Raw genomic sequence first — 12,487 nt, 5'->3', positions numbered from 1 at the left:
ACACGCTCCCACACTGGAATTACTGAGCAGAAACAAAGCAGCAGCTTGTTCTCCACATCAGGGTTTCCTGATGGGATGGGGGCTGAGCAAAACATGTTAATGTGTGTAAAGGTGTTACCGGTGATACAGTGTTTCCCACAGGTTGAGAATTTACTCGTGTTGGTGGGTGGCACGGCGTGTGACCGATGCGCATGCAGAGACTCGTGCACTTTAGAGCAGCCCGACAGACCGCACACTCGCTATGCAATGAGCTATTCCTCAAAGGAGCTTTGCTACTTGTAGAACACATTTTAGTTTAGGAAACATCTTAAAATACCTTTCGATTAAAAAAAAAAAAAAAAATCCTCAATCCTTAGGCCCGTCGGGGGGTCAACTCAGGTCCGGCTGCTGGGTTTGCAATACACTGGCGGAAACCTTGCTCCACATGAGGCACCGAAAACAGTGTGAGTTGCAATTTTCTCCAAACTGCTGCACAGCACATTTTTTTGACATGAATACTAATTACATCACTTTGGTATAGATGTAGCACATATAGATACTCCATGAAAACACAAGAAAACAAACCTGTGTGCAAAGAGATTTTGGCTTGAGCACACACACACACACACACACACACACACACACACACACACACACACACACACATGCAGCTGTCATCATCCCGTCGTTCCCTCACACACACTCACTCTCAGTGTCAATTGATGAGATTTTGTGGAGAAGGATATATTCTGGCTCCTAGGGGACTCATGGAGTTTTAGGTATTTAAGGATTTAAATAACAAGGATAGGACACACACTTTAATACCCGAACTGCACACATAGAGGGAAGAGAGAAATCAACAGGGAGGAAGAATATAAAACGCTTTGCAGTGTTGATCTGCTGCAGTCTGTTTCACCAGCGTTTCCATATTGGACTGTTTGACTAAAAAGGGAGAAGCAAACTACTGTATGAGCATCTGATATAAAGAAAGAGAGTGAATGTACAACAAACCTTTTGTGATATACAGAAACTTTTGTTTATTTGGCATCACTATAATATGTAGTAATTAAAAGATTATTTATCATACTATCTTCTGCATTTTGTCATATATTTTATGCTTTTTTCTTAGGTATTATGGCTGTGTCAGACATGAATATAGTCATAACTGAAAAAACAATATCAACAAAGTTCTACAGAAAGCCTCCATCTTGGCTACCTTGGCCATTCAAACTAATCTAATCTTCAAATTACACATACAATAGTTGGTGCAACAGCCTGCTGATGTTATGACGGCTGTTTAAAATCTGATTACCTGCTCTAATAAGATCACATTTGGCCATTAACTATTTAAACATTCTCTTTTTACTTTCTTGAACCAACAAAACATGACTGTCCTTGCATTGACATCTGTCTCTTTCCCCCACTGGAGATGTTAAGTTTGCATAAACAGGTGCAAAAGTTCACCTCCTTTTCCCCTTCCTCTTCACTGCATCCTCTTCTTTCTCCTTCCTTTTTTTTCTCTAACTCATTCCTTAACATCTTCTCTCATCTCTGTCTCCTCAGTCCCCCTTCCTTCCACTCTGTCACCTCCAGCTGGCACACACAATAGTTCACTTGTCCTCCTCCTTTATCTTGATTGATTCTCCTTCGATTTCCCTCTGTCACTTCTCTCCTTCTCCCAGTGGGACATGGCAGAAAAGGTTCAGTCAGGTGCAGAAGTTCACCTCTCCTCCCTCCTCCCACCTCCCACCTCCTCCGTCCCCTGTGGGACCACAGTTAGTAGGAGGCGCACCTCCTTTCTCTCTCCTTTCCTCTTGATTCCTCCCTCTTTAATTTGCATTTCTCTTTCTTTCATCTCACATATTTTGGTAATAGGGGTGTGCCATATGATATTGTTCATAATAATGCTGCTAATGTGATAAAAAAACATTGTCATATCATGATATTTACCGTATTGTGATGTGTTGATGTACAGCAACACAACCTCAGTAGTGTGGAAGTGGTTTAATAACCTTAACTACTTAGAGAACAAGAGCTAAAGCGCTGCATCACACAACAAAGACACTGTCATCTAGTTGCCACGACGACCGTAAGACGAGTCACTTCAGGATCTGATTCAGCTCGAGGGACGATTGATCGCCCGTGACATCGCATGTTTGCATTGATGATATTTATCAGAGCAGTGTGTCACAATGTCACAGAAGAAGAGAACCAGAGTTTTTACAAGCCAGGAAGAGAAGAAGGTAACAGTGCAGTCAGTCAGGAGGAGAAAACGTTGTCAGTCAGTTGGTTTGATGATCACCAGCTGGACATGTTTTTAGCCAATACATTCTGCACTGAATTTAACTTGGATTAAAGTTCGATATTGATCAATCGGACAGCTGACTACTGTTAGTACAGCAGCACGAAGCAGAGATTTTTCAAATATTCCTAATGCGTGCTGCCGTTTTCCTGTTACAGGAAACCATGTGGTATTCATTGTACCGCTACAACAATTAGATGATTAATTGAATTGTCGATTAATAGAAAATAAATCGTCAGTCATTTTGGTTATCGATTCATCATTTAAGTAATTTTTTAAACAAATGGTTCCAGCTTCTCAAATGTAAATATTTGCTTTTTTTGTCTTTGGGTTTTGGACTATTGTTGAGCATTTGTTACCATCTTTTGACATTTTTATAAAGTGAACAATTTATGGAGAAAATAATCAGCAGATAAATCAATAAAGAAAATAGTATTTAGTTCCAGGCCTAATTCATTGCAAATGCTGTGTTGTCTGGTCTGCTTTTAATTCCACAAAATCCTGTAATTCAAGCCAGATCAGAAAGATACGCACAAGGTGAGCTCAGTAGAAATATTAATGTCCTCCCTGCATTAGAGGTAATAAAAACTCAGCACAATAACTGCAACATGATCTACAGTAAGGTATAATTTTGCTACACCAATCTGTCATCCCGTACCCTTCTCTCTCACCTCACCCTCCTTCCTTGCACTCCTTCCTTTGTGTCTTCTCTCTGTCTGTCTCTTTCCATATCACCTGTTTTGTTGTTCATCCAGAGTGCAGCCTGACCTTTCCCAGTGTTGCTCCCCTCGGAGTGAGGAAAATGAGATCCGTGTGTACGTGTGGTCTGTCTGTATACGTCGGGTGTATGTATTTGTACAAGCGCGTGACATTTCTCTATGATGGTGGTGAATAAATATTATAATGTCTTTCCAAAGGTGTGTTTGTGAAATCTGCCAAAAGACTTAATTGGCAATAGTGAAATAATGAAAGAAAAACACAATTCCTGAATCATTCGCCCTCTTGAATCATGTGCCGTCTTTCATTAAGCTAAGTTAAAAACAAACAGTTGAAAAATCAACCAAGCCTTTTGTAGAATTTGAACATTATACCTGCTAAACATCAACATGTTAGCAGTGCCATTACGAGCATGTTAGCATGATGATGTTAGCATTGAATTCAAAGCACTGCCGTTCCTAAGTACAGCCTCACAGAGCCACTAGCATGGCTGTAGATTCTTAAGGTGTGTTCAGAGAAAGCAAAATGAATTTTCACCTCATGTCATTCATACCTAACAGTAAAGTGAACAACTGTACAGACGTTAGCTTTAAGCTAGCGAGCAACAGACAAACTGGCCGTGTATGTGGGGAAACGTGTCTATGTGTGTACTTGTTGATTTTTTCTATGTTTACCACAAAAACTGTCCCAAATTTAAGATGACTCAAGTCAGATTTAAATGTTTTTATTAAAAAGAGTAGGGTTTGCTTGTCTTTCAGTGTAAACTCATCATGTATTTGACTGAACCTCCGTTCACACGTGACAGACTGCATTTAATGCTTGTTGATTTACATTTCATTAGGGCTGCCCCCTAAAAGTCGCTGAGTCGATGCATCAGTCGATAAGCCCCCCGAGTTGACTCGCATTTTTTCAGTCGTGTCACTGCCTTTTATTTTGACGCGTCATTATATCAGAGTAACGCAGCGTGACAGCAGGACAGGCTGTAAACTTTTACACTCTTGTCTCTAAATGACCTAAATGCACAACTGTGATGGAAACGGGGGACAACACGATGCAGAGCGACTATTTCCTGCTCTGAGTTAAATGCAGCGAAGTTGACTGAACTACTGTTTAAACAGAAGCTATCAGCATCTCCTCCTCTACCGCCCAGTGTGATCAACTCTTCGGCTGACAGCGCTGTCAGCAGCTGGCAGGAGAGACGCTCCTTGGTGTTAATACCTGGACACACACTTTATTTTTCTGACTGTGTGGAAATCTGAGGTTTTCACATCACAAATGATGAACAACAGTATTAAAACACCAGTCTTACAGGTAAAACATGAGACTCATGTTGGCTGTGTGAGGGTAGAGTGGGGCGACTGCTCCGCAGGTGAGCTTGATTGTACTCTTACTCTGGTAACTGGACTCTGAGTCGACCGTGAAACATTTTATTGGGCTAACATTCACACATTTACTGTTGCTCATGTTTTTTGGAATTGGATCCCAGACAGACCACCTGGCTACCACCTTTAGCTACTATAATGGGAATCCTTTCTGCAAAAATGTAAGCAGTGTAGTGCCCGAAGCTAACACAAAGTTTATTCACACACACAGTTCAGTATCATTTTATAAAAAGAGCATTTATTTCAAAGTTTTTTTTTTTCGCTTCGGAGATTGAAGCACATAGTAAAGCAACAGTACAATGTTCAGAAAATATAAGTGTGATGCTGTAACATTTTTTTAATCTTCTTAACATGTTTTTTGTTGTAATACTGGAATATTCTGCATGTATACTAAAATAAGAACTTTTAAAATTGTACAAATCGGTACCATAAAACTTGACAGAGAATAAAAACGAGGCGTTCTCTCACTGCAACAAACACAGATTGCTAGTATTCCTCTTGACCAGGGAGAAAGAACAAATAAACGCCAAATAATGAAACAAACAAACAAAACAAAACAAAAAAAAAAAAAGAAACAAAAGCAAAAGAAATGAGAGAGGTTGTATGTACACAGGCAGAAACCAAAGCTGATGTTTAACTTTTGGCAGTAAACTTAAAGCTGTCCAAAGATGAAAATGGAATATACCATGTAGTCTCTCCATGTTTTGACAACCATAAGAACATCAAATCTGAACCGCAAAGAGTTAAACATGAATTTGTTCCTGTGTAGCTGCAGCCAAAGAAAGAACAATTATTGTTGTAATAATGATAATCATAATAATAATAATAATAATAATAATAAAAAACAACAATAATAATCATAATAATATAATAACAATAAAAAAGAGATTGAACAAGAACCCACACGCTTAAAAAGGATGTTCTGCTTCCAGCCTCTCCGTATATGTGGCTCAGAAAACACAGCTTGTGTTATTTTCCAGTGTGCACATTTTTAAAGATGTTTACATAGCAACATATGTTGATACAACAGATGTTGCTGCCAACATATCTGGTGTCGGGAAATAACACAACTCATATTTTCCAGATCTACATTTACCGTACCGGCGGAAACAGCTTATCCTGTTTTAAGAGTGCACTTGGCGCAAGTTGGATCCTCAAAGTGATATATCACATGTCTGCACATTGCTCTGTACATACCTAACATGGAGAGTAGTTTGCTTTCCGAATATACTTTTCAAGTTACAAAAAGAAACAAAAAGGAGAAAAAAAGAGAATGCACTGCGTTGCAAGAGTGTCCATTAAGTTTAAGGCGATTTTTAGAGCTCACAGGTTTTTACTCGTTGTGATTGATCATCATTGGTGGACTCCGAATGAGGAAGTGATCATTCATTGGTGGACTTGCTATGGGAAGTGATTGTAAATGGAGGGAATGGGGGTGGGGCGGTGGGGACACAGGGGCGTGGACGTGGCGTGGAGAAGGGCAGCTTTTCTTTTTCACGTCTTCTCTGCAGTGAAGAATGAAAACAAAGAATCATCCACAGTTTTTTTTAAGTTGAATCCATGTTGAGTCTATCTCTTTTTGGGAGTAGAAAAAAAAAAAAAGGTATTTGAGTAGCATTTTTCACAGATACTCAGTCCTTGTGTGTTCATTTGTCTGTGGGTAGCTACTGAAGCTAGTGGTCTCTATCGTCACATTGTTATTCTTGTTGTGTTTACCCCTGGAGTTGTTGTTTATTTATTATAAGGCCACCATACTGTGAAGATGCTGTGAGCGTCTTCAAAGTATCAACAACCCAGAGTCTGTCACGCCATCTAAACCACAGTACCTGCTGAATTTCTGCACACACGACAACAAATGTGAAAAAAGCGTTTTCGTTTCAACCGTTTGACCTTCCTGACACGGTGTCATTACCAGTCGTTTCTCTTTCGTTACATCAGGCAGTTGCTGGATCCCATACTAACTATTTTTTCTTTTAATTTACTTGTATCTCTTCCTCTCTTTCTGTGTGTCTTTCACGTACACCACTAAGAGAGCGACTAAGGGAAATACATCCCACTCGGAGACCTGTTACGGGAATAAAATCTCTCTCCAGAACCATCGAGGAAGTACGTGAATCCAGTCCACAAAAAGCATATAGAACCTCTAATAAACTAAACAGTTTGCTATAAGTAAGTCATCTTGATCATACAGCAACATTTTACTTCCAAACAGACAAACTGGTGACATAACAGATTTCCCAGCCCTGCAATGCTCAAGTCTGTAGAAAGACAGAGGGAAAGAGACATCGGAGGGAAAGGAAAGATTTGGGAGTAACTGGGAGCAGTTTGAGTCCAAGCGTTCATTATGTGTTCATTAACAAATCGTCTTGGAGGACAAAGAAGGCGCCACGGGAGGGAGAGCTGTTAACGTTGGTTGACGAATTGGCATGAACTGATCAGTTGGTAGTTGGTAACAATTGTGAACTGAGGAGTTTGAACCCTCAATTAACAAATCCTCATGGAATCAATATATCAGAAATCAGGGGCGTCCACTTATTAAGACCACTGTTAAGAGTCTTCACCATCATCAGCATCGTTAATGCAGCAGTCTTTGGTCCCGTACAAATCTGCCAGCTTCTTAAACCTCGGCCCCCAACTCTGCAGATAGTCATAATCCAAGTCAGACTCTGTTGTCACAGACTCCAGGGAACTCAACGACCCAGCCAATGATCCTCTGCCTTCGTAGCCATAGATCTGGATGGAGTCGTAGGGCGGTGCGGTCGGGTCACTGTCGGCCTCGGCGATTCGAGTCTTGATGAAGTCGTCGACGTCGACGCTGTTGGCCGCTGGACGGCCGAGGCCGGGCCTGAGGGGATACTGAAGCTCGGGTTTGATGTCCTTCCTTGGCAGGAAACCGTTGGCACCGTCTGGGTTCTGAACAGTCAGAAAAGAAAGCACCTTGCTTTAAAATGTCAGATAAGGCTGTAAAGACACTTGCAAAAGTTGTACAGAATAAGCGAGAGCTGAGGAAGATATCCACTTATTTGCTGGAGGATGAGGTGTGTCATGTTGTCCAAATATCAACACGAGTTTTGACTCTGTGATCACTCATACCTTTATCATCCTCATATCCCTTCAGCTTCACCTACATTTGTTGTAACTATTATCATAAAAAATAGGGCGTTAAAAGCCACCGTGCCCCTCTTCATACCTGCAGTGTAGCGATGTCAAAAGCCTCCGTGTCCTCCTCGCCACCTCCCTCATCATCATACGTGATAATATTCTCTCTGATGTCCTCCTCCTCAAACACTATCAAAGGCTCCTTCTTCTGGCGCCTCAGTGCAACAAACAGCACCACTATGGCTGCCAAAGAGAAACACACACACACAAACACACGATTCAAATATTGCTCTGAATTTAGTTATTACATAAGTATCCACACACAATCTCTGTGAAAAAAGAGAAAAGTGAGTATTAGATAATTAGCGTGCACTGTGGGAGATACTGTAATTAGACCTAGGACAGTTTGATTAATATCATTATTGTATTGTGCTACGCAAACATGCCATTTTAATTGCAGGTGGTTATCAACGTGTCTTCTAAAATGTTCTCGATTGTGTAGTATTGTGAGTAAAATGCAGAGTAGACCCCAACTGTGAGGATACAATGTGCAGAAGTACAACACTGTTAAAAAAAGGACAGATAACAGCTGCAATGTGGGTTACCTAGTGGGCTGAGAAAAAAAAAAAAAAAAACGTAGGCTGGAGACCATGTTGAAGACCTATTGTTGTTGTAAAAAATAACAACAAAAACTGATTGTCCCTCAGACAATAATCTGCACACACTACATTATTATTCAAGGATTGGTTTTGAGAGAGAAGAGGTGACTCCAGGATTTCTAATCTTAACCGGAGCTCAAATGATGCAGTGCAAATCACATGAGAAACATCAACAAAGGCAGTAGACTGACTCCCCATGTGTCACCTCGGTGTAAAGCAAATATCAGGCATGTTTGCTATTATTGGGACGGCGTCTTGACAGATTTGGTTAAAAGATTCATTCTGTAAACACACCGCTAGATAATCTTAACCAATTGAAATTCCATGTAGCAGCCAGGAAATCTTACGTAAATCAGTAATCCCTTTTTGGTGTTCACAACCAAACAAATCTCCAATTTTGAGTTTTTAACTCCTTACCCAGCAGAATGACAATACAGGCCAGTATAGCTATCAGCGCTCCGGTGCTGAGACCAGCGGGTAGGACGTACGGCTCCACGTTACACGAGAGGATGGTGTCTCTGTTGTCACAGGAGCAGACTCTGATGGTCAGGGTGTTAGTGCTGCTCATGGCGGGGAAACCATTGTCGTTTATCTCGATGGGGAGGTAGTAAACATCCTGGGTCAGACGACTGAATCCTTTACGGAGCACGTAGATACTGGCTGTGCTGTCTGTGGAGAGACATAGAAATATGTCAGTGAGTAGATAGAAAGATGAGCGGCTAAAACGATAGAAAGATCTCTCTCTTTCGGTACATTCTCTGAGCTTGCCAATAACAAACTCTTTCGTCATAGCTTGGACTCCATCGCTCTCTCTTCTCACACACACACACACACACAATGCACATTTTCTCAGCCACTCATTCACACCTTTTCTGTCTTTACCATTGTCATCCACCCACACACAAAGACACACATAATGTAGACACAAGAGCCAATGAAGTGTCATCTGGTGATATTAAATCCCTGTCAGTGGGTCAATATATCAGTTGAGGATGAAATATAATCAAAAGTCACTGTTACTGCTGTTAACCCCCCCCCCACCTTCCAAAAATCCCCCTCCCTTCTGTCTGCCTCTCTTCTTCTCTAATGCCACACAAGCTTTATTGCAAACACAGGAGGAGATGAGGTACTTCGAAGGCATTTCAGAAGTCAACATCACCACGCTAAGAGTCTTCAACATTTACATTAAAAATACATTACAGAGCAATCTAAGTGATACATCTAGGAGCGACTGTGCTGTGCTGCTTTTATTTCTTAGCTTTTCGCCTCCAACTTTTAATCTCAACCTTAACTCAAACTCGGTCCTTAATTTTAATTTAAAAGCTGTAATGTTTAGTGCTTTTAGCCCCGGAGCTCTTTGCAGATTCATCTGTGTATTGCAGGTATGAGAGTCACTTTTAAGATGGATGCAGCACAACTACAGTACAACCACATATCCACAGGCCTGGAAACACTGAATGACTTTCTTTTTTTTCTTTTTCAAGAATTGAGTCTATAATGACTGTGCCTCCTTCAAATGACCCTACTCCAGTAATGGTAAATGAACTGCATTTATAAAGCGATTTTCTAGTCTACCGACCACTCAGAGTGCTTTACAACACATGCCAACATTCACCCATTCACACACGCGCATTCATACACTGATGGCAGAGGCTGCCGTGCGAGGTGCCAACCTGCTCATCAGGAGCGATACAGTGCTTTTGATCCAAAGAGCTTTACAAATGTTTCTAAAGCTCACACACCCATTCCCACACACGCACACACACACACTCAAACAGCAATTTGGGGGTTCAGTATTTTGCCCAAGGATACTTCAAACCTCCAACCTTCTGATTGGTGGACGACCCACTCTACCTCCTGAGCCACCCTCTCATCCTCACACTAAGACTTACTGTTATAAAGCAACGACAGTCATCCATAGAGTGCAATTCAAAATTCAAATTCAGCCCTTGAGCAATTCAAAGAACTTGCACTAAGGGTGAAAGGAAAAGAGGGATGTAATCAATTATCAGTAAGAAACAAAAAAAACTCAGAAGGGCTCATTAAAACTTCTCACCCCCAAAAGAAGGAGAAGGTAACTCCCCCCTCATCTCTCTCTGATACTGATGTCACTGTCATCTGTTGCTATCAGCCTCCTGCCAACACTGGTACTCCCTGACAGCTGTCTGTGTGCATGTGTGTGTGTGTGTATCTAAGGGATCTGTGTATATATCTATCTGTCTGTCTCTATATCTATATCTGCCTGTTATGTCTGTATAAATGGCACTTTTGGTGACATTTTGAGTTTTGCTCTGATATTCTCCCTGTTATATGTATGTCTACTGTGTTGATACACAGGGAGTTGCTGCTGGTCCAGTGTACTAAAGATACACTCCCTGGTTTTTTCTGTGATCTGTCTCCTAGAGCCTCTTCTTCTCTATCTATATTCCCCTTCTCTTGCCTTATTCTCTCTTCCTTTTCTTTTTTTTTCTTCCTGTAAGTCTTTCTCCCAGTACTCACAAAACTTAATTCAATCAGCTGGCCCCCAAAGATATATGTACAGACGGACAGAGACCCCACCGCAATTAATACAGCCCCAAGGACACATGTGCATTCGTGTGTGTGTGTGTATGTGTGAGGGATAGAGAGAGAGAGAGAGAGAGAGAGAGAGATTTCAGAGCACCTGCTGCTTTCTACAAGGTACTGTAAGCCTCCATCTGGTTATGCTTTGATCTAATCTGAGTGAAAAGAGGGAGAGAGAGAGAGAAACAGTGTGACCGGCTGCTAGAGAGGGCTAGAAACAGAAAGGAACTGAAAAAGAAACAAGAAGTGGGAGAAATAAATGAAAATATTATTTTAAAGGTCACCCACCTCTGTTGTCTTTGATGGAGAAGTTGTGGTTGTGCTTGACCTCTGGAGCAAGGATGAACGTGAAGTGTTGTCTGTGAGCCATCTCGTCTTTGTCCACCGCGCTTATGGTTTCAATGACCTAAACCACGCACACAGAGACAAATACATCAAAATACTGTTCCTGGGTAAAATTTACTATAATCCTCCCAATCATATACATATACTGTACATGCATCTCCACTGTGCATGCACAAACACATTCACATAGACAGACGTACCTTTCCTGGTGTAACAGTTTCACACATGAGGACTTCATTGTTGGTAGCAAACTCCGGGGCGTTGTCGTTCACATCTTTCACTTTGATGTTAACACGCACTTTGGTGTCCTGGTGGTGGCCTCCTGCACACACACACAATATATATATAGGACAAAATCATCAGTATTCTGCTGCAGATGGAAATTCAAAACAGAGTCAAAATATTAAAGTCAGAATGTCATTTGTGCTCGTTTGTGTATCTGCATTCTAATCCATGTTTAGCATCGACAAAGCTAACTATGAATATTTTCCAGCCTGTCAATCAGTCAGCTACTCACTCAGCTGTTTGTTATTTAGATTTGCAAAAAAAAATTACAGACATGAATCTAAGAGACATCAAAATATTCAGTCAGACAGTCTGCCACTCGGTTAGCTCTCTCACAAGCGTTTTACTCAAACAATCTTGATGTGCAAAAGTGACAAATGTCAAGTTATGCCTCCTGGGGATAAATTGAAGAAAAAAAAAAATGTTGTGAAGCACAGAGAATGATCTCTAAACAGCCAAAGTAGACATATGCAGCAAACATGAACTCCCAGAGAGCCTGATTCATTCAGAATATTAACTAAGAAAGACTGACTATGTTTACATGCACACTAATATTCCACTATTATTCCGAATATGACAATATTCTGAATTTGATACGGGTCATGTAAACCGCACATTCCCTTTGGATTTTCCGATTCAGGCCAAATTATGCCGATATTATCTGGGTTTTAGTAGCATTCAGAATATGCGTGTCAATCGGGGGTTTTTACCACAGTTTGCGACACAAGACCTCTTGCGTGTTTACCCCTGCACAGGCAAAATGACATATACTGGAGCAGGAAGGCAGACGGAGGAGAGGAATGAGAGGAGAGTGGAGAGCTGGAAAAAGAGAGCATGCCTTCTCCACGATGGGATTGGAGGGGATTGGTTATTATCCTGACATGCAGCCACGGACTGACGGTGTGATGCACCAAAAACACTCAGCAGTGCAGTAAACATCATGGGACAACCTAGGTACTGGATGTGCCCGTAACTATACATTTAAAATATCAGTCATATCAATATCATTTATGAATATCAGGCACTCACTGGTTTCTTAAGATCTTGTGATTCCCTGAAAACCCTCTGCATATAAACGGGAATTTTAGTGGAGTAATCATTTTCATTAGCCATGTAAACAGCTTAGTAGGAATATTGTCTTTTTCGCAATAAGGGCT

The 12,487-nt window shown here is 41.1% G+C and overlaps 1 protein-coding gene across 3 annotated transcripts in view; it reads right to left on the bottom strand.

Moving 5' to 3' along the window:
* Positions 1–4,598: 4,598 nt before the first annotated feature.
* cdh11 (cadherin 11, type 2, OB-cadherin (osteoblast)) overlaps positions 4,599–12,487 on the bottom strand; it is a 93,851-nt gene continuing 85,962 nt past the window's right edge. For 2 of the 3 annotated variants that reach the window (XM_042433669.1, XM_042433670.1), the window contains 5 exons: positions 11,246–11,367; positions 10,989–11,106; positions 8,556–8,807; positions 7,571–7,722; positions 4,599–7,293 (listed from right to left, as the gene is read on the bottom strand). In XM_042433669.1, the coding sequence (XP_042289603.1) occupies positions 6,928–7,293; positions 7,571–7,722; positions 8,556–8,807; positions 10,989–11,106; positions 11,246–11,367 (1,010 nt within the window). In that variant the 3' untranslated portion in view covers positions 4,599–6,927. Of the gene's footprint in view, positions 7,294–7,570; positions 7,723–8,555; positions 8,808–10,988; positions 11,107–11,245; positions 11,368–12,040; positions 12,130–12,487 lie in introns of those variants that run through there. The other variant, XM_042433671.1, reaches the window with a different exon arrangement.

This window comes from Thunnus maccoyii, chromosome 14 (genome assembly GCF_910596095.1).
Source record: "Thunnus maccoyii chromosome 14, fThuMac1.1, whole genome shotgun sequence".
Taxonomy (NCBI): Eukaryota; Metazoa; Chordata; class Actinopteri; order Scombriformes; family Scombridae; genus Thunnus; species Thunnus maccoyii.
The sequence above is the reverse complement of the archived record's forward strand: the minus strand, read 5'-3'. Positions and strand labels throughout refer to the sequence as shown.